This window comes from Equus caballus, chromosome 24 (assembly GCF_041296265.1).
Source record: "Equus caballus isolate H_3958 breed thoroughbred chromosome 24, TB-T2T, whole genome shotgun sequence".
Lineage (NCBI taxonomy): Eukaryota > Metazoa > Chordata > Mammalia > Perissodactyla > Equidae > Equus > Equus caballus.
In genome coordinates, this window is record NC_091707.1 from 34,068,297 (window position 1) to 34,090,654 (window position 22,358).

At 41.2% G+C, this 22,358-nt stretch overlaps 1 protein-coding gene and 1 long non-coding RNA gene across 51 annotated transcripts in view; one reads left to right on the forward strand and one right to left on the reverse strand.

Annotated features, from left to right (window-relative positions):
- The window catches only part of TTLL5 (tubulin tyrosine ligase like 5), a 280,680-nt gene that overhangs the window by 26,474 nt on the left and 231,848 nt on the right, over positions 1 to 22,358 (forward strand). For all 50 annotated transcript variants that reach the window (XR_011432241.1, XR_011432240.1, XM_070250190.1 and 47 more), the window contains exons 6-9: positions 1,399 to 1,529; positions 8,234 to 8,316; positions 15,648 to 15,717; positions 16,178 to 16,262. Coding sequence is in view for 48 of the 50 variants with exons in the window: in XM_070250190.1 (XP_070106291.1) it covers positions 1,399 to 1,529; positions 8,234 to 8,316; positions 15,648 to 15,717; positions 16,178 to 16,262 (369 nt within the window). In the remaining 2 variants the exon portion in view is untranslated. The remainder of the gene's footprint in view (positions 1 to 1,398; positions 1,530 to 8,233; positions 8,317 to 15,647; positions 15,718 to 16,177; positions 16,263 to 22,358) is intronic.
- LOC138920669 (uncharacterized) lies at positions 327 to 20,118 on the reverse strand. Its single transcript, XR_011432242.1, has 5 exons — positions 19,664 to 20,118; positions 16,424 to 16,573; positions 3,756 to 7,631; positions 2,777 to 2,927; positions 327 to 688 (listed from the first exon to the last, which is right to left on the reverse strand). It is a non-coding gene; the product is annotated as an uncharacterized lncRNA (long non-coding RNA).

A 22,358-nucleotide genomic window follows, 5' to 3' on the forward strand; every position in this document is an offset into this window, starting at 1 on the left:
GCTTCTTTCTTGCTCTGTTTCTGTCTGTCTTGGATCATTTTCTAGGAGAAACCAGCTGTCATGCCATGAAGGCACTCAATTAGCTTTATGGAGAAATTCACATGGGAAGGAACTGAGGCTTCCTGCCAACAGCTAGCCCCATGTGAGTGAGCTATCTGGAAAGTGGATCTGCCAGCCCCTGACAAGCCTGATGACTGCAACCCTGGCCAACGTCTTGACTGTAACCTCATAAGAGACCACAAGACAGAACTACCCAGCTCTGCCACTCCCACATTCCTGACCCACAGAAACCATGCAAGATAGAAAATACTTATTTTAAGCTGCTATGTTTTGGGGTAATTTTTTTATGCAGCAATAGATAAGTAATACAACTTACTAAACAATCTCATTAAACCCAGCAGTCCCTCTTCTAGAGAGATGAAAACTTATATTCACACAAACACTTATAAAAACTTATGTTCAGGGTGCCGGCCTGGTGGCGCAGCAGTTAAGTGTGCACGTTCTGCTTCGGCAGTCCAGGGTTTGCCAGTTCGGATCCCGGCTGTGGACATGGCACTGCTTGTCAGGCCATGCTGAGGCAGGCGTCTCACATATAAAGTAGAGGAAGATGGGCACGGATGTTAGCTCAGGGCCAGGCTTCCTCAGCAAAATAAGGAGGATTGGCAGCAGATGTTAGCTCGGGGCTAATCTTCCTCAAAAAAAAAAAAGAAACAAAAAATTTATGTTCATACAAACACCTGTACACAAATGCTTATAGCAAGTTTGTTCATAATAGTCAAAAACTAGAAACAGCTCTAATGTCCTTCAGCTGGAGAATGGTTAAACAAACTGTGGTACACCCAAACAATGGATTACTACTGAGCAATGGAAAGGGATGAAATGCTAATCCGGCAGCAACAAGGATAAATCTCAACTGTGTTATGCTCAGTGAAAGAAGCCAGGCTCAAAAGGATACATACCATAGGGTTCCGTTTATTTCACTTTCTGGAAAAGGCAAAATTACAGGGACAGAAAACAGAGGAGTGTTTGCCAGGGCCTGGAGGTGATTGGAAGGGTTGACTGCAAAGGGACTTGGAGTAACTTTCTGGGATGTTGGAACTGTTCTGTATCTTGATGTTGGTGGCGGTTACATAGTAGTATGTGTTTGTTCAAACTCATAGAATTATACTCTGAAAACAGCAGATTTTACTGTACGTAAATTCTACCTTAGTGACTAAATCTTACCTAAGATATTCATTTCATGGAAATGATTAATAAACCTTTGAGGTTGACAAAGTGATAGATTTGGGGTATAATACTATCCTCTGGAACTGTGAACTATGAACTCTCTAGAAAGTGACAACACAGGAAAACCTGAGTTGTGATTTACTAAAATGGGAATACTTTTATGATTTTTAGGTCATATGAACTAACCCGGAAGGACCGATTGTACAAAAACATCATTCGAATGCAGCATACGCATGGCTTCAAGGCTTTCCACATCCTCCCTCAGACCTTCCTGCTGCCGGCTGAGTATGCGGAATTCTGCAGTAAGTGCTTGACTGACTCCCCATCCTCAGCACCTGGGCTCAGGCAGACTTACCCCGAGGGCTGCCTCGAGTCACTAACCAAGCAGGGCTTTTCAGATCCTTACAAATTGTGTTTCTTTAGTAAAACAGCTGCAGAGATAACTTTAAAACTGTTTTTATTCTGATTGTGTACCTGTATGTTTATTCTTAATAAGCTTGTTGGTATTATTTATGGGAGGACACATTGGTATCGTATACATGTGCCCTTGTCTTGTACAAAAGGTCTCTTCTTCTTTGATAAGAGTTAGTGCTTATGTAAGGATGTATATACTTCTGCATTTCAACTACATGTGCTTCCTTTTTGCTGTGTCTTTTCCCCTTTAAGGACTATTCTGCTCACTTTGATTTCTGGACTTGTGTGACTTACGTTTTTTAGGGTACAAGTGTCATGCGTCTGTTGGTGTTGGGGTTTGGAGGTACCAGTTAGTCACACTCTCTCTCCTTAAAGTCCAGACTAATTGAAAAATACATGTGGGAGCCATAATCTAAATGTCAGCTGTACTGCTGGTAAAGCCAGAGAGGAACACGTGGTCCACCTTTGGGTTTCAGTGGGCTGCTTGTTTCTTTTGCCTTGAAGTGAACTCACCTCCCCAGCTCCAGGTAGAGGAGATGGGCTATCTTAGGCTTTCCTCCATGGGGTCAGAGCCTGACCCCAACTCAGTAGGCTTAGTGCACGGGAGAGGCATGAGTACAGAGGAGGTTGGAGGCAGGTCTTTGTGAGAGTCTAAATAGTGATAATAATAATAATAGCTGACACTTAATGAACATTTCCTGTCTGTTAGGCCCTCTCCTAAGTGGCACCTATATTCTGAGGTAGGTACTCTTATTGCTCCCAGTTTCACTGATGAGGAGACTGAAGTACGGAGAGGTTAAGAAACTTGTTATGCAGCTGACAAGTGGTGGAATTAGGATTCAGACCTGGCAGTTTGTTGTCAGAGGCCATGCTCTTCACCACTGCACTGTGTTGCTGAAGACGCTGGGCAGTGTGCACACAATGACCATTTCTCAATATTGCCAATGAGAGAAGTCACCTCTATGAGGAGGATCAGGTACAACACAGAGAGAGGAGAGGCATATTGAGAGTTTTCCTCTCAGTAAGTCTGAGAGAGACTATTCCTGTTTTATGGGTAAAGGAAGAGAAAGTTCTCTCTAGACTTCCTGACTTTGGATTCTTTTAACCTGTTGGACTTAACAATCTGGATCATTACCCAGTGGGGTCTTCAGCTTCTGGGACTTTCGTCATCAGGGGCCGTCATCAGAATCTCCCCCTTCCATCTTGGTGAGGCCATTTCTCTGATAGCACTTGTTGCTGTGGCTGGGGCCATTGTTTGGCAGTTCAGTGTTTGCCCACAGGCGGCTCTGAAATGGATCATAAGAGAATGTTAATTAGGTGAATTAAGTTAACTTCAAAGCTATAGTACCCCTAAAGCTGAAAATTTGCAGTTAAGAATTTTTGTTATGTGACTTTAGCTACGTTACTTAAACCTCTCTGTGCTTTAGCTTCCTCCTCTGTAAAATGAAACTATTACCAGTACTGACCTGATAGTGTTGTTCGGATTTTTAAATAGGTTAATATATGGAATGCACTTGGAATGATGCCTGATGGGTGCTTAATAAATGTGCAATATTATTTCCTATTTCAAATTACATTGAGATGTATTGTTACGTAATAAAATAAAAAACGACGTTATAAGCCAACATAAAAATGCTTCAACTAACGTGTCAGCAACATAAAAGGGTCCTCAATATGAACTCCTCTTGTTGAACTCCTAATGAGAAATTAAAGTCCAGGAAGGTTCCCTATTAAAGATGAAAGGAATCTAAGTTGAAAAATTCCCTTTCTCCTGTCTGCTATTTTTTCTTCTCAGTGCTCCCCCACCCCTGGAGGCAGGCTGAGGGCTGGCATCCTTCAGATGATTGGGTAGAGGTAGGCTTCCTCCAGCGGTTCAAGCCTCACCTGTCTTTCAGTAGAACTGCTGCTTCAGCATATGGTTCAGACTTTGGTGTGTTCTACTTTTTAACAAAAGTCAATTCAAAAGGTCAGTAGAGCACACAGAATTAATACACCTGCAACCCACAGCTGCCGCATTTAGGCCCAGGGCTAAATTACAGGCAAATGGTGTTCCTCAGTCCCCAAAATGAACCTCTCATTACCACTGCCACCCAAAGACCACAGCAAGGACTTACTGTGTTTGTGGAAGAGGGAGGCCTGGGAAGACATGATAGTAAAGAGAAATCTTCTTCACTTCAGTCTTGCCAGGATACCAGTCATTCTTTGCCAGTTGTCCAGAGTGCGTGACTTCTAAACTTAAATCCAGTAGGGAGAAATCTAACATCATTAGGTGAATTGTGTTGCCAATTTTACATACTAGGGGCAAAACCCACTTATTCCTACCACTTCCTCTTTCAAAGAGACATTCCTCTCCTTCGTAAAGTCTGTTTTAAGTTCTCTTCTTTTCCTTTGGTGTCTACCTAGCATATTATGACTTGGAAGTTCCAGTTTCTCCATGACTCTTGTATTCCTGACCCTCAGTGCTTACTTGAGTGTGAGCAGTAGGAGTTTTTTTGAGAAGGAAAGGGACATGAACAGGCTGGCCTTAAGAAAAATAACTATGAAATGAATTGGAGGGAGCAGGGGGAAGACACACAGTGAACTCTTTGAAGGTTATAGCTGTGATCCAGATAAGAAGTGTAGATGGACACACCCAGGTAGCCGGACTGGAAAGGTGGGAATAGAAAGAATAGTAGAATGAACAAGGTTTATTAGCTGGCTATGAGGAGTGAGGCAGGGGTCAAAGATATCTCCAGAGGTGTGAGTCTGAGACGCTAGGAAGATCACTAAGTCTTTAACCGGAAAGTGAACCAGGAACGTAAAGGAAGAGTGTTAAAGGGGAGAGGAGCGTTAAATTTTGGGCCAGGTCTGGATTTGAGGTGCCTGCAGTTATCTGTGTGGGGATGTTTTGCTGGCACTTGTAAAGGCAGTTTTGAGTGCTGGCCAAAGATAGAGATTCTGGAAGTTGCAGGTATGGAGGTGGTGTGATTGCCAAGAGGGAGAAAAAGAAAGAGAAGAAGCACCACAGAGAAATCAGAGGGGAGAGAGAGCTAGAAGATATGAGCAAGGGAATGAGGTCCCAGAGGAGGCAGGAGAGGGTTAAATCAAGAGCCCAAGTAGCAGGGTGAGCTTTAAGAAGGAGGTGGACTTGTCTCTGCCCTAAAAGGAGGGAAGGAAGAAGGCTAGGTGATGACCTGAAGTCTTAGGTGGAGAGGAAAGCAGGCAAGTGGGTTTGTGTTACAGATTCCCAGCCTTCTTGGTGAGGAGAGTGTTGAGGACACACACCAGGAGTGAGAGGCCTAGGGACGTCTTTGAGTGTTTGAGAGGGGCAGAAAGGGGTGGGAACAGTCTGCAAAGGGCCTTTGAAAGGGACCTGATAAGGAACGGTCGTGAGGATTGCCTAAAGACACTAGATACCAGCCAAAGTGGATCTCATGAATTTATAGCTTTTTGTTCTAGTAAAAGAAAACCTTAAATCCATCTCTGTAGAGATTTAGCCCAGAGACCAACCACTACCTCAAGAGATATGAAAGCCTGGATGCTGCCAAACCGTTCCCAGGAATACATGGCACAGATCTTTCTAGACTCTTGGTGCCACTGTTGCCAGTTACAGTATGTAGTAGAATGGGAGGTCTGTGACCCTGAGGAACCTAACTAAGAATCTCCTGCCAACTTCAGCCACTTCCCCCAAGTGGACAGCTTTCTAAGAGGACGAAGGAAGCAACAAGGAAGGTAGGGTGGCACCACATCAGAAAGGGAAACTTGCCCCAAAACGCCCAGCAGATTTCTGCTTATTTCTTATTGGCCAGAATTGTGTCCTATGGCCACCTTTAGTTACAGGAGAGACTGAGAAATGATTCTAAGGAATGAGCAAAATTTTGGTGTCAGCCAGTTAACTGCAGATGACTGGCTTTCCAAGCAGTCAGTAAATGTACAGAATCATAATATTAGAATTATGAGATTTCAGCACATCAGACTAAGCCCCTCGTTTAAAGATGAGACTGGACAGTTTAGGCAGATTACCCTTGGTGTCCTACGCTTGAAAAGCCAAGATTAGAACTAAGGTCTTACTACTCCTGACTCAGTGCTCTTTCCATTCAACAGAGCGTGCTGCCACCATAGGACCTGGAAGGCAGTAGAAAGAATTGCAGACCCTGTCCAGTACATCTTCATCCTGACAGGCTGCTGAGCTCTTTGCCCTCCTCTTGCCTCTGACTTTTCTTGTTTCCTACCCACATTTTTAGAACCTGTGAAAGAAATCAACCTTTGTTCTGAAATATAACAAATCAAGGAGAAAAGCCTAGCTTGAAGGACAAGTCTTTGGTGTTTAGAATTTCAAGAACATGGTAAAAGTGAATCAGCTGAAGAGGCAGAAACTTCTGATGAGGCTAGTTCACAGAGTAAGATTCATTAAACATTTTAGGTGGCAAAAATTAGATTTAACTAGATTTTCCCTTTTCTGAAAACAAGAGTTTTCTACATCTGCTTGTCACTGCAGAGGGTACTGTCTCCAGACGGGTTTGGTCATTTTCTTAGGCATTCCTGTAGTCCTCTGCGCTTCCTCTTTGTAACTCTCAGTGTCTCTGTAGTGACTTGTTCAAGATCTGCCTTTTCTGCTAGTCTCATCTCCATGAGGGCACGGACTGTCTTTCTCACTCCTCTGTGCCCCACCTAGCAAACTGATTGACTTGAATTGGGTACTTAGAAGTATTGAATGAGTGAAGTTTAGAAAATTTTGTAATTTTTTTTTCTTTTACTGTTAATAGCTTCTTCTGTGCTCAATCTATTGTCTCTTCAGAATCTGGGGGAAATGGCAAAATGGAAAAATGCATAAACTGTATATGTACATTCAATGGCTTCACTTTATAGAGATTTAATTTGTCTTAATTATATATATGTCATCTGTAGCAGGACTTTCAAATTATGCGTTATGTTTTTTGAAAGATAATATATTCCCATGGTACCAAAAAAATACAAAACAATAATCAGTGAAGAGCCTCCTTTCTCTTCTTGTGTCTCAGTCATCATGTTCTCAGTGTTACTAGAGTTTTGCCTATTCTTCTAGAGACATTCTCTGCACTTACTGGCATGTTGCTTGAGTGTGTGTGTGAACAGATGGAAGCATACGCTACATTGCCCTGCACTTCCCTTTTTTCACTGAACAGCCTGTCTTTGAGCTCATTTCATATCTCTTCATTCATAATGTTCTCGTTTTGTGTGTTTGCTTAATATTCCATTATGTAGGTCAGGTGTCTATAAACTATAGCTCTTGAGTCAAATCCAGGCTTCTGCCTGTTTTTATACATCCCTTGAGCTAAAACTGGTTTTTACATTTTTAAATGGTTAAAAAAACCCAAAGAAGAATAAAATTTTGTGGCATGTGGAAATCATAGGAAATTTGGTGTCCATAAATAAGGTTTTATTGGAACCTAGCCATGCCCCTCTGTTTACATATTGCTTATGGCAGAGATTGCATGGCCCGCAAAGCCTGCAATATTTATTATCTGGCTTTTTACCAAAAAAAGTTTGCTAGTCCCATCATTACACATGCAATATAGCGTATTTAATTAATCGATGGGTATCTTTTGTTCTTATAATGCAGCATTGAATGGTCTTCTATGTACAACATTTCACATGTATGAGTAGAAGTAGAGCATACATTTCTAGAAGTGGAATTGCTCCTGGAGTTTTCAGTTCGATGTGGCACGTTCCATTTTTCCTAATTCTGTTGGGTTGCATCAAGGGGAAAAGCAAGGGAAGATGGGGGAGAGTGGATAAGGGGATCTTTTTCTTCTGGTGAAATGATTTGTGGCACTAACAAAGTCAAGTTCCTGTTGCGAGGCCTTGAAAAGACAGTTATGCTCATATCAGAGGGAGAGTCCTTTGTCCTTGCTTCCCTCCTAGGTCCTCTGACCTTCCTCAAGGACAGAGCCATCTGCAAGCCTCTGGGAGCCCTACTGTAGGTTGTCTGATTTCTCTTCCCGTGTTGCAAACATATTTAAAGTGTAAACCTAGGAAAGAAATAAAAATAAAGGACATCTTGTAATCACTTGTAAATTATTGTCCTCCCTCTCTACTTGCACATTGTTCTATTTAAGGTGATATTTTCTTATAAGCTCAGAGAAATTGCTTCAGGAAAGTAACCATATTATAGGAGATCCAGCTTTTGGCTCACGTTGTCACTGTCTGCAGTGGGAGCCTCTGGAGGTCCTTTAATTAGTGGAAACAAGAATCTCAAAGATTCATGAAGGTTGTTTGTGACAGTAGTAGACTAACATCCAGATATTTGCTTTATTTTGTTTTCATCCTCTCATTCCAGAGGGGAAATGGTGGAAGAAATATATTCTGTCATTTTGCTGTCTTCTCCTCTCCCTCCTTCTCTCTTTCTCCTCTTCCCTCTCTTTTTCTTCCTCTCTCTCTCTGTTTTGTTTTCATTTTTAAGGCTAGTCCGAAAATACAGGTTATTTTAACTGCTGCCGTACACTTAGAAATTTGGAAAATTCTTTGGGTACTTGAGTAGATAACCATTGTTGAAATTGAGGATGATAAACTCATGTCCTTTCTTTCTCTTTGTTTCTCTTTCCCCATTTTTATCTCTCAATATTTTGAGCAGATTCATATTCAAAGGACCGGGGACCTTGGATAGTAAAACCTGTGGCCTCTTCTAGGGGGCGGGGCGTCTACCTGATCAACAACGTAAGTATGCTATGCGGCAGATGGCAACCTGTCTCCTCATTGCTTCTTCCCTCCTTCACCCTTGGTCCTGGGTACTGATGTGGTTGCTTTTCATTAAGAGCAGGTGTTCCTTTCTGAAATCTGCATTCAGAAGTGTCAGTTGAGGCTGGGTGTGAGTAGGCTGCCGTTCACCTTGCTGACAGTAACCTCCTCCCATGCCAACAGTTACTCATATGGCTAAAAAGTCACTTGATCAAATTTTGGGGGAGAGCAAGCTTTGGTGTCAGCAGAAAAAAAGGTACCCTTTCTGCTTTCAGCATACTGTCATTGTTACTTCCTCAGTGCTAAGAATTAATTGGTAGTATTTACGTTTAGTTTCTCTTGTAAGCAGAACTGTGGGTTCTTGCCCTCAAGGTCATGAAGGACATTAACCTTAATTTGGTGTAGCATCCTTGCTGCTGCTTCTACTCCTTCCTTCCTCACTCTTTCCGTCCCTCCCTCCCTCCTCCTGCTCTTCTCCTCATCCTCTTTTTTTCCCCCAAAAGTCATCAGTATCTTGAATCTTTGCAAGATCCTCATTAAAAGTTGTTTTTAAATTGAATGCATATACCGAGTAAAATAAAATAAAATCTCAACTCTATTTTCACTTTCTAGACTCACAACAGTAGTTAATAACTTAATATGGTTGATTAATCTTTCTTTTTTCCTCAACTTTACATTGTATAAATTCCTAGTTTGATATTTATTGTGCTTATATGACTTCCTATCCTACCTTCCACATTCCATGTCTAAGTTTGATTACTTTTTATTTATTTATTTATTTGGTGAGGAAGATTGTCCCTGAGCTAACGTCTGTTGCCAATCTTCCTCATTTTGCTTGAGGAAGATTGTCCCTGAGCTAACATCTGTGCCAGTCTTCCTCTGTTTTATATATAGGACGCTACCACAGCATGGTTTCATGAGCAGTGTGTAGGTCTGTGCCTGGGATCCAAACCCCAGGCTGCCAAAGCAGAGCGCGCAAACTTAACCACTGTGCCATCAGGCTAGCCCTACTTTTTATTATTTTTATATTTCAAAGGTTTATAATATTTACATTCTCTCCAATAACTATGATTCATTTTCTCTGCTTTATCTATAAGTAGAGTAAAAAAAAAATTTTAACTCAATAGAAACTTTATAGTTTGGAATTCTGAAATTAACCAGTATTTAAGCCTGGGTCTTTTTTCGTTCTTCCTCTTGGACATCTGGTCAGACCTTTTAGTCTGGAAACTAATATTTTTCTTAAGTTCAGGGAAAATTATCCCTTTTTTTGGTCTTTGTTTCTGCTTTCAGAACTCCTTTTTGAGGCATTCTTGGTCTTTTCTTCACATCAACTTTTCTCTCATTTTTCTTTGTCTTGGCTATGTTTATCTTCTAGATCACCAGTTTGAGCTCTATCTATTTTATTATTCATTCCATCTACTATATTTCTGTATTGGCTTATCATAGTTTCCAGAAACTCTTATTTTCTGATTGGCCTTTTTTTTGGGTAACTGCCTTTTGTTGCTTAATGGATACAGTTTGCCTGCTGGTCTTTCTGGGGATACTTTCTGCTGATCTTAGGTGTTGAGTTATATTCATGAACAAAAGACTAGACTGATTGAAATTGGCAGCTGGCCTGGGTTTCCCCTGCTGTTGTATAGGACTGTTTTGTTTCCCTTAAAGCTTCTCCCTGGACAAGAGGCTGATGGGGGCTTTTTGTTTTTGTTTTTTGAGGAAGATTGGCCCTGAGCTAACATCTGTTGCCAATCTTCCTCCTTTTTTTTCCTCCCCAAAACCCCAGTACGTAGTTGTATATTCCTAGTTGTAAGTCCTTCTAGTTCTTCTGTGTGGCATGCTGCCACAGCATGGCTTGATGAGTGTTGCATAGGTCCATGCCTGGGATCCAAACCGGCAAACCCTTGGCTGCCAAAGCGCAGCATGCAAACTTAACCACTACGCCACCTGGTTGGCCTCTGACAGTGGGTTTTGTATAAGGGCAAAGTATGTTGACTTCACGTTAGGTGGACATGGGTAAGGAGCCTGCCCCTTCCTTCCCCCTCACTCAAATAGGGCAGGCATTATTGTGAATATTGAGGAAGATTTTGGTGATGTCCATCTTGGGCAGAGCTGCCCTTCCTCTCTTTTCTCCTTCCTGTCTTTTGTAGGGGTAGACTGGCCTCAAGTTGCACTCTTCTATCAGATCCCTGCCCCCACACAAGATGGATCCTCCCCAGTGTATCTCATTGTCCTGAGGGCGAAAGCTTTGGGTGTTGGAGAAGGCCCTCTGGCCTCACTGTTCCAAATGCTATTTGTTAATTAATTATCCTTGGTCCACTCCTGCTCTTCATGTTTATTCATTACCAGCTTGGAACTTCTCAGAGGCCTCCTTGAGAGGAGGTCACTCTTAGCTCTGATATTTTGGCCTGGGGCTTCCTCTGCTCTGTTTTCTCAACCTGATCCCATGTGCTTTCTGTTTTTCAATATTTCGTTATACTTTTGGTCTGTTGTTGGCTCCTTTAACTGTTTTCTAGACTTGTTATCAGTTCATTCTTTTAAAAATGTCTTTTCTGCCCTTTTACTGGGACTCTGGAAGAGGGGGAGGTAGCTGTGTTGTGTGTGTGGTCAGCACTCCATCTTAAATCCCCAATTCTCTTTTCACATGGTCTGAGCTGTTTCTTGTATTTGCAGAAACTCACTTTCTGAAGGGTCTTTCACATTGGAAAATCCTTATTTTCAGTCTGGAATAAAAACTGTGCGGTAAACACTAATGGCCAGACCTTTTGTGCTGAAGAAAATGGGGCCTGGTTCTGACACAGCAACTACTACAGCCCCAGGCTGCAAGTCCTGTGACCTGGCCCTGGGTCACTCTGGAGGGCTTTTACCCTGGGTCTCATGTGACAGAAGGCTCTGGTCATGTGCGTTGGATCTCCCTTTTCTTGTCTCTGTTCTGACCTTGGCTTGGAGGCTCCTGTCCGACAGCTTTTCCTTCAGTTCCATGCCAGGAGCTCCAGTGTTGTTTGAATCACATAGACGGCACTAGTTTGGGTTTGGGTTTGAGCTGCCAAATGGAATTGCTATTGATAGTCAACTGTGGTACAAGTTTGCTTTTTATTTTCTTAGACATGAGTCAAAAAGAATAGGATCTATTCCCAGCTCATCTGGGACTTTTTTCTCTTGGAATGCTCTTTTGCCCCAGTGATTTGTTATTTTAAAACCAACATCATAAAGAATAGAAAAGTTAAACTTTCCTTGGTGGGGCTGAGAACCCGTGGGTGACAAGTCTTTAGAGAATGTGCTTGGCAGGCTGTCCTCCTCCCCCCAGCTCTCCCTGGGCTGAATCCCTTGAGACCCCCTGCATGGATCAAAGTACTTGGCAGGACCCTTTGCCTCCCCCTCCTCCTCAGTGAAGCTTTGGAATGAGTCTGATTCTTTGAGGTATTTGGTGAAGGTGCCAGACAGAAGCCTGGGAAGATGCCAGCAGGCACTGGGGGAAGCTGGCAACATGTGGACATAATGGGAAAATATTCCCATTTCACTCCAAAACTGGAATTTTATCACCTTTTACCCAGACCTGCAAACCATGTAGTTAATCCTCTTCTCCCTCTCCTTACACACAGGCCTAACCATCCCCTCTTTTCCGTACCTGGATCCTTTCCCGTGGAATATGTGACCCATTAGCCAACTGGATGAAGTAACTCTTTCCAAGGCTGCTGCTTTCCTTTTAGATTGGAGGGGGAGGGGGAGGGAGCGCTCAGGCGGAGGGTCTGTGAGCAGAACTAATGCGAATGGGTGGGGGACATTGGGGAGGGCGGAGTTCGATGTGAGGGCCAAATAAAAACATCTTTCCCCGTCTTCCCACTGGAGTGAGAGGGCCTCTTATTAAAAATTCCCAATAATAGTCATAACCTTTTGGAAAATATCTGCAAATAGCAACTTTTACCATTACACGAACAGGATAAAGGATAGAAAGAGCATTGCTTTTATGTAATATTGAAGAGAGAAGTGTGAGCTCCTACAGATGGAAGCGTCTTGGCCAGCTGGCTAGCACGGTCTCTTAATGCTGTGCTCTTTAACTCCCGAAATACAGCAAAAGGAACAGAGTTGTGTTTGCTCCAGCTCCTTCAGTAACCGTGACTAAATGCCATGTTTTCCCAATTTAGTATATTCAAATCAAGGAGGGGAAAGATCTGGTGTTTTCTGATTAAGGTATGACTTTGATTATGGAAGTCAAATTTAGTCATCCTTGTCTCACACATTATCCGTGGTAAATACAATATTAATATTTTCTCTGAGATTTTGAAGTATCAGGAAGGTATTTGCATCACTCTATTCACTCCCATATTTGTGCCTATAATTCTGTACAGCTCTCTTGTTTCTATATGTTCATATGTTGTTGCCTTATTTGCTCTCTATTTTTTATCATTGTTCAACAGTTATTTAGGGAGCCCTTGCTGTGTGCCAGGTGCTGCCACTCCTTAAAAATAGGGACTTTCTCTTAATCCTTATGTATCTTCATTAACTCAGTGCCTTGCTCTGGGTAGAATGGCAGGTGACGTGCTGTGAGGGATGCTGTGGAGTTGTGGAACTTAGTAAACAGACCCACATAGATACTGTTGACTTTGCAGTAATAATAATAACTGGATATTTCTTGAGCATTTAATATGTGCCTACCACTGTGCCTTACAAATATAATCTCATTTAGTCTTTATAAGACCCCTATGAGGTAGTTACTATTATTTCCTTATTACGTGGTAGAGTTGATTGTAACTCAGGTCTAGCTGATTCCAGAGCATACACTCTTACCATTCCGGGGTACCACTGTACCATTCTATCTTACAATCACTTAACAGCTACCATGAGCTTTAATCTTAAAGTCCAGTTAGAAAGATTAATGTATTTCCAACTTTCCCAATAATTCATATTCTAAAGCATACTTTGGGAGGGCAGTTTGAACTTGGAGTTGAAATTATTTAAAATGAGTTAATTGGGGATTGATAAAAAGAAAACAGACTTGAAGGTATCAAAAGGCTTTCACTATACAAAGAAGTTGTACCCAAACCATTCTTTTCTTCTGTGAGCTTACAGGTTAATTCCTGATGCAGATAGAAATGAAGGGGACAGACTCCTGAACAAATACTGAGTTACCTAAATGATGTAAGGGATTATGTTGTGCATCACTTGAAGGACAGATGTGTATGATGAGGAAGGGAAGGGAGGAAATGCACATGGACGCTAGGTGTGTCATGGAGTGAACACCATCGCCCGTGTGTTCTCTGGTTTGGAGGAAAGTTGGCGGTCGTGTATCTGTTGTAGCCTATTGGTGTTACTCGGTAGGAAGAGAGCTGCAGTTGTTTAATTTTAGGTTAGAACACAGCCTGCAGCTTGCTGCTTGTACGGTGATTGCCTCACTTCTTACACACTAAGCTGACTCACAATAGAGATCGTCCTTGTGAGAAACTGATCAAGAAATGAAGGGAGTCAGGAAGCGGTGTGGGTGATTCATGAGTGTGAATCAGTACTGATGTCATGGTGTCCACATGGTGCACAGAAATGGGGTGTGAAAGTTGTGTTCTGAGTTTGAGATAGTGACAGTGGGAAATGAGAGGGAATCACATTCCTGTGACTCTGGAGTTGCTCATCATGGTTGTGTATAATCTGTTGGGTCACAAAATTATCGTTATTCTATGATAACTGTAGTATTTGAGATAGCAGATGCATTATTCTAAAGACAAACTTTCGAATTTGGGGGACAATTACTTTTGGTCAGAGCTTTGGGGAAAGATGTGAATGGTACTTAAGAGTTGAGCCTCTGAGGCAGACTGCCTGGGGTCAGTGCTGCTCTGTCCATTATTAGCTGTGTGACTCGGAGCTGGCTCCTAACCCTCTCTTACTCTTTCCTCATCTGTAATATTTGGAGCATGATATACCTACCTCATGGGGTTGGGTGAGGATTAAATGAAATAATACTTGTGGAGAATTAGAACAGCGCTTGGCACCTAGAGAATGTTGAGTACCTTTATTAAATTTTATTTTTTTCTGCAAATGTTAATAGTTATTTCTGTTGCTGCTACTGTAGCTATTATCATCACAATGATTATTATAGCCACTTCCTTTTTGGAGTCCTTTTGTCCTAGCTGGATTGTGATAACTTCCAGCTGATTTCTCTGTCTTAATCTAATCTCACATAGAGTTGTTCTATTCCAGGTATTTTAATCTTACTGTTTACTTAATCAAGAATCCACAGTAATTTCTTGCTTCCAACCATATTCAATCTAAACTCCCCTTGCCAGGGGTTCAGATTCCTTTGCCAGTGGGCTCCCTCCATCCTGATTGTGTAACTGTACCTTTCATCATTTCCCCATTCCATCTTTAGGTTAGTGCATCTGCCCGCTCTCCTTTCTCCTGGACCTTGTGCATGCCATCTTCCCATGATGGCCTCCTTTCCTTCCCACCATGAGCTTGATAGCTTTAAGCACCCGCTTCTGCTCCTGCTCTTCCCAGACAAGCCTGCCCTGACTGGTCCCCTCTAACTGGTCTGTACTTCCGCTTTCCAGCTTCACATCTTGCACTTGCAGATAGACTGCTTTGTGCTCTTTTAAATTATATATTTTGCTGTCCCTCTGCCTAAATATTACACTCTTTGGGAGTAGAGATTAGGCTCTGCAAGGGCAGGGATTATCTCTCTTTTCTTCATCACTGTATTCCCAGTGCCTTATACAGCATCTTAATTATCAGTTCTCATAATTATCTATCATATAAATGACTCATTTTTCATTGAGAAAATCTTTAAAAGATCTAGTTCGATCTTTGCCTACAGTGGCATAGCAAGTACCATTGAGTGAATCAATGAAACATCCGTCTTGTTTCACAGAGGAAATGCCAGGATCCATTGTGGAAAGATCTGTAAGTTGTCTAAGCAACTTGGTGAAAGCCTTCATTTAAGAATAATGGTAGTATTTTAAAGTTTCCATTGTACTTTACATTTGGGAGAAAGCAAGTTTTTATTTATTTTTTAAGTAGCTTTTATTTTGTTGGCATGTAACTATTTAATATCATGTATATAAATCTTTAAAGCTGTTTGGGCTCTCTTTATTATGTGAGAGGTGCTGTGTAGATTTATTTTTCCCCTCATTGTAATTGGATACCTACGGTGTTTATGGAGGTGGTGTGTTATGTGGCCAGTTGAATATATGGGTGGCTTGGAGGAAAATTTTCTTAGAGTGTTAGTTTTCCACATTATCATTTCTAAAAGGTGAAGAACTGTGCTCCCTTGTTGTAAGTTAGGGTTTGTTTGTGTCTCTCCCCTTTCATTCTTTCTCTTTACTCAATAGCCAAACCAGATTTCCCTGGAAGAGAACATCCTGGTCTCCCGCTACATCAACAACCCCCTGCTCATAGATGGTGAGTTGGGTTAGGCCCTTCTCTAGGATGGGTGAGATCTCACTAAATTTATTTTCACATTTTCATAGTCTTCTCTAGTAAGTCTTAAGCTAGTGTGAAATTCTTGGTAATATGGCTCCAGAGAAGAGGCTGGTTCCTTACCTACCTCATAGGATTATTTTGAAGATGAAATGAGATAATAAAAAAGGAAATGCTTTGTAGGTTATACAATAACAAATATGTATGAAAACTGTCCAGTAGATATATGTCATTTCTCTCTCTCTCCTATTAGGTATATATATGTGTATGTATGTGTGAAATGAATAATTATCGTCAGAAAGCAAGCTGTGTGGGCAGTCTGTGTTTTGTAGGAGAGCAGGACTGTTCTTTCTTTTATATTTCTTTGTTACATTGTTTTGTTTATTTTGTAACAGAAAACAAATGGACTTAGTTTTTCCTGTGAATCCAACTTTTTTCCTAGATTTCAAGTTTGATGTGCGCCTCTATGTGCTGGTGACTTCCTATGATCCCCTTGTCATCTACCTCTATGAAGAAGGATTGGCTAGGTAAGAGACTTTCTGGACAGAGGGTGTTTATTAGAGTGGACCCATTAGAGAGTATATTAAGATCAGGCTGTTTCTTTCTGTTATGTTCAACTCAGGGAAATAGAGGGCACCCAGTTGGGTTTCATATTACAGAAGTCAGTGTCATTACTGTACAGTCTCACCTGCGTATCCACACATGCGGACAAGTGTGTGAGTGTAAACATCCGCCTTTCCCAGCAGGCATCCAGGATCACATCCTATTTTCATGCAACGGCAATTGTTATGAAGACTCTAGGGCTTCAGATAATTTGCCATTGTTCTTCACAATTGATCTAGAAAGAAAAAAAAATTCCCACATTTATTTATCAGTTTATTTTAATGCTCATGACAATCCTATAGTTGATGCATTTTTGCAGTTGAGGAAACTGAGGTTTAGAGAGGTGAGGGAACTTGAAGTCACTTTTCTGAGATCTCCCAGCTGGTTGGTAGTAGAGTGGGAATCTGAACTCATGGCTTTGACTCCAGAGCTCAAGGCCTGAGCTGTTTCATGCTTTCTTATATTTAGGGGGCATTAGCTGCTTTTTTTTCTTTTTCTTTTTTCACCTGCAAGTAATATACTTTACAGTGGTTGTATATAGATTATTCTGTTTTTCTTGGAGTACTTTTTAGGTTTTAAGGTAATGTGACTTACTTACAAAATTAAGTTCCAGTTATAATAATCTGAAGTTTTGTTTCTCATAGCCACAGGATTTTACAGGTGACGGGTTTTCACTGACCCTTTAAATTGTTTAAAATAAGTATGTAACTTTGCTGTGCTGTGTTCTTTCCCACCACAAAACTGACAGATATTTATTTATATTTATCAACTAGCTTGCCCTGAAGTTCCTTTTATGCATAGTGGCCTTAGAGAGCATCGCAGTATAGGAGGTGGTTTGCATTTGAGCGGTCGTGACAAGTTAAACAGCATGGTCTATATGTGTTTCTGTATTTTAGAAAATACACTTCAGTGATGGGAAATACCATGATAAAAGAAGGCTACCTATTTAAGTATAGGTGCTTTTGACACATATTGTTGTGTTCTGACAACTGTTATTTTAGAATCTTATTTTAATTATTCCATATACTCAGATTTTTTGATTCATCCTGTGACTAGAATCAGAGGGGGAGAGCAGGCTGACCAGATTCTAGCTGGTTGAGCCATGTCCTCCCTTCACCTCTAGGTGGCAGTGACAGCATTTATAAGCCCTGTCATATTCTTAACTAGGATTTATGAGTTTGAGATCTGGGAACATTGGAGGCTGCTGAAGCTCCCTAGTTCTGGCCTCTTGTTCCTTGAAAATTGAGGAGGGAGAAAATGAAAACATTTCTCAGTTTTTAGGTGAAAGATTGAACCAGGCATCTGGGCACAAACTGACTACCAACTCTGACCACATTTTCATGGAAAGAAGTTTTCTGTAGTGTTTGTAGGCATGTGTGCTCTCATGCTCTGAAGTATAGAGGTAAGAGCTGAGTCCCCAAATTGTCTAGAATGAAAGAAGGTAAAATATACCCCTTACTTCTGCTCAGGTATATAAGCTGCTGAGGACTTTCTATTTTGTAATTTGAGATGTCTCGAGTTTTCCCTCTTGTGTATGTATTGTGGTCTTCTCCGTCCTCCTCCATTTATTCATCCTCACCCCAACTTGTCTCCTGTACCCCTCTCGGGAACTGATTATATCCTGCCACAAATTGGATTTCTTAAATAAGGAAAAGACATTGAGGTTATGCTCACTGTCTCTCAGGGATATCATGCCAGTATGTTTTGCATGTTATTCCAAAGACATTTCACCCACAATATTAGCAGCCCTCTTTGTTGGTAAAATTTGGCCTAGTTTTAAGACCTCAATGGTTCAGATGTGAAATGAGAGCAATACCAATGTTTGTTATAGAATTTACTATAGGTACACAAGTGCTTTGGTTGGGTATGTGTTAGAAGTCAGAATCCACTGAATTGAGTAACTCTCTTCTCTTGCTTCCAGCAGGAAATGAGTGTGTATATTTAAAAGGAAAAAAAAAGGATGCTCTTTCTCAGAATAATTTGGAAGATAGCTTTTTAAAAGCTCAAACCAAATTGAACCAAAAAATGTGAATTTTCAGGGCTTTGGCTCATTTTGCCCAAAAGTATAGGTGAATGTAAAAGCTTTACAAAAGGACAGTACATTATGACAGTCTGTTAGCCAGAGGCCTGCCAGGGTGTATTGCTCTGCACAATAACTTCCATGTGCCTGAGTTCCTGTGTCTTAACTCACTGTGTATCCTGGCATTCATCTGCTGCTTTTTAATCCTCACAATCCGCTCGACTGTGTCATTACATTCACCAATAGTCTAGAGCATCTCCAGGTCTGCAGCCTCTACTAATCTTGGGTCACGTGTGTTTTATGTAGACATTACTGAAAATAATCAGTTTGGGATGAGATCACTAGGCCATTTTACTTTGAGGTTCAACAAGGAAAACCATAATCTTTCCTAAAGAGACAGAACTGGCAGCCAATACAATTGGTTTCCTTCTTTAGAAAAGAAGGGTCTTATCCCATATCACTTCTGTTTTGGGCTTCAAAATTAATGCTTGGGTGACAGAAGGATTGAGTTCATTTCACAATAAAGTTTTGTGAAAAGCATTTTGTGTAAATTCTTTACCTTCTTAAACTTACTAAAGAAAAAGACCCTAAATGGTTTCGTTCTATATTAATAATTTCAGTTGTCCTTGTTGTATTAACATAGGAAGTAGGAAACTTATTATTTTCCTATACATGGGCAAAATATTGAGATTTAAAAAAAATTGTTTTCCTGGTATTTGGGTCCAGCGTTTTGCCACATCCCACTTTTGAGTTTCACGTGTATGTTGCTGTTTTGCACCAGCAGGGGACACTCAGTTTCCAGAGAGGGGTACCATTTGCTACCAAAATGTGGGCTCTTTTTCCTGTCATAGGTGGAATCCAAAAGGACTTTGTCCTGGATTTTACAGTTTTAGGTGGATCCAATATGTGGTCTCAATGATTTGATGAGGCCCTTTTTGAGACAAAGCTAATAGCCAAATTTTCACTGAAACAGGAAAAATAAAAGTTAAAAAAAAATTAAGACAAAATTGAGTTGAAAACCAAATGTGTTGTCAGAGACCCAAAGATAGGTAGCACTAGCAAGTTGGGGGCAATGAAAGTGCCTGTCCAGGGAACTGGGCGAGTTCCCGCCACGCAGTGGAGGAGGAGCAGACGCTGAGAAGGCCCGCTTGGGGACTGCCTCTTTTCTGCCTCAGCCATATTATTCAGTGGAAATCCAGAAAAGACCCCAAAGCGTTTGTAATGCCTTTCCCTTCCTCCCTACCCCCAGTTCCTTCTTCAGTAGCCTTCCTTGCTAATTAACACTGGCTCCGCAGGGATATTTACCTTTTCTCTGCTGGATTCCTGTGGTTTTGAAAGAATTCAGGTACTTGCTGGTTGCCAAGGAATTCAGATTACCTCACAGGCTGCACACTGTCCAGAATCTGCCACAGCAGCAAGAGCGGGGAAGAGACACCAACGAGGGGGAGAAAACCCTCTCCAGTGCTCATTGTCACCATCCCTGGCAGGCTCTTGCTGTTTGTGAAGCTTGAGTCATTTCTGGCTCTAAAGACAGGGGATCAGGCTGGTAATCCCCTCCCAGACGGCTCCGTAGGGCGCTGCCTCGTCACTGCGGCACTTTGGCAGTCTCCTGGCTGCAGCTGGTTGACAGCAGATCAGAGAGCTCGTGGGCCTCTTGTTCTCTTCCATAAGATTTTTCTGGGTCAGGCCAGAATGAAACCCAGTGGCTCCTGGCAAGGCTGCCTGAGGTGCTGTCTCTTCGTCGTCCAGGCCTCTCTGGCTCTGAATAGCTACACCTGCTGAAAGATAACTCATGTGCCGCAGCCAAGGGCTCAGGGTTGGGCTCCTCTTGCCTTTGTACATTTGTAGTGAATGTTTGTTAGAATCTGTAACTATCAAAGGAGGAGGGTAACTGCTCTACGTCTAGACTATATCTCTGACTATGGTGTCATGTTCTTAGAAGAACAAAATAATTTTTGAATGGGGGAAAAGAGTTTATTTAAAAGATCCTGCTCTATGCTTTCCTTCGTCTTTTGCTTTCATACTGGGAAAGTTTCTGGAACAAGCAACTCAGGTGCAGTTTTAGTTAATGCTTATCAAGTGCCTACTCTGTGTCTAACATTGAAATCCTTCCTTCACAAAGACACTTAAGAGTGTTAGAGCAATTATTACCCTTCTCTTGATTCTCAGTGAGAAACATTAGAAACCAGAAAGGAAGTGTAGCTTTTGATTTAAGAATATATTGTCAGAATAAAGATAATCCATAAATGTTTCAGTGTGGTTAGAAAAAAAATGGGCATGTAGTTCTCTATTCATCAGTAGGCTGCAAAATAGTACCCAGGGTTTTAGATTTGGCAAAGAAAGTAGAGCTCTCCCCTCTTTTGTTTGGCTTAAAGGTCAAGGCTATGAAATTCTGTCATGAGAGCTTTTCCTAAATCTTGATTTCATTAAAAGGGAGGTTCAGACTCAATTCATCATGTAAATTTCACTGTTAGGATAAGTATTTGCAAACTTGGCCCTGGGATACCTAGTAGAGAATTACCTCTTTTAGGTTGTTGCTAATAAAGAAACTCTGCTGAACCTTTCAGGCCTAAATAGGATGAAATTTGATATATGAAGGTCTAAATCAAGGCTCACAAACCAAAGCTCACAAAGACGTTCACTGAAGGAGCTGGCCAGGTGCACACTGGAGAACTGGAGTGCACATGTCCCGCCTAGAGGGCGTTTACTTTTCAGTGCCAGCAAGTCCTTGATATGTGTTATGCTATGGTCGGAATGTTCATGTCCCCTGCAAATTCCTATGTTGAAATCCTAACCCCCAAGGTGAGGGTATGAGGAGGTGGGGCCTTTGGGAGATGATTAGGTGATGAGGATGGAGCCCTCATGAATGGGATTAGTGCCCTTTTATAAAAGAGGCCCCAGAGAGATTCCTCATGCAATCCCCCATGTGAGGACACCACAAGAAGGTGCCATGTGTCTGCCTGCATCTTGGTCTTGGACTTCCCAACCTCCAAGAATTGTGAGAAATAAATTTCTGTTGTTTATAAGCTACCTAGTTTATGGTATTTTGTTATAGCAGCCTGAATGGATTAAGACAGGTGGTATTACCCGGTTTTCTGTTCTTTAAGGAAAACTGAAAAATCTAGATTTTTATTGAGAAACTTACTTTTCTTTTTAGACTTTTAATATTGAAACTATTTCAAACATAGAAAAGATGTAAAAATAGCATGAAGAGTTACCTTTTTTACCTTTAGTCTAGAGACCCCATTCAAATTTTGCCAGTTGTCCTAATAATGTTCTTTGTGACAGAATAATCCAGGATTGCGTGTTACATAGTTGTCGTGTCTCTTTAGTCTCTTTCAGTCTGGAACAGTTCCCTTGAGTCTTCCCTTGACTTTATGACCTTGGCATTTTCAAAGATCACAGGCCATTTTGTAGAACATCCCTCAGTTTGGATTTGTCTGATATTTTCTCATGATTAGACCCAGGTTATGTATTTTTGGCCAGAATACCACAGAAGTGTTGCCGTGTTCTCATTGCATTATATCTGATGGCACATGGTAACTATTTAGTGGTATTTGACCACTGGATTAAGGTGGTATCTGCCAGATTTCTCCACTGTAAGTTACTTTGTTTTCCCATCTGTAATTAATAACTATCTTATGAGGAAATACTTTGAGATCATGTAAAATCTCGTTTCTCATCTCATTTTCACCCAGTAATTTTAATATCCATTGATATTTCTTGCCTGAATGAGTTATTACTGTGATGGTTGCCAAATGATGATTTTCTAATTTAATCATTTCTTTTACTTTTATTATTTGGCATTTTACTTCAAGGAAGAGCTTTCTCTTCTTCCCGTTTATTTATTCATTTATTTATATATGACAATGTATACTCAAGGATTCCTTTTAATGGATTTTAATCCTTTACTATGATGATTTATTTTGATGCTCAAATTGTCCCAGATTTGGCCAATGGAAGCCCCTTTGAATTGGCTTTTGTGTCCTTTTGACATGTC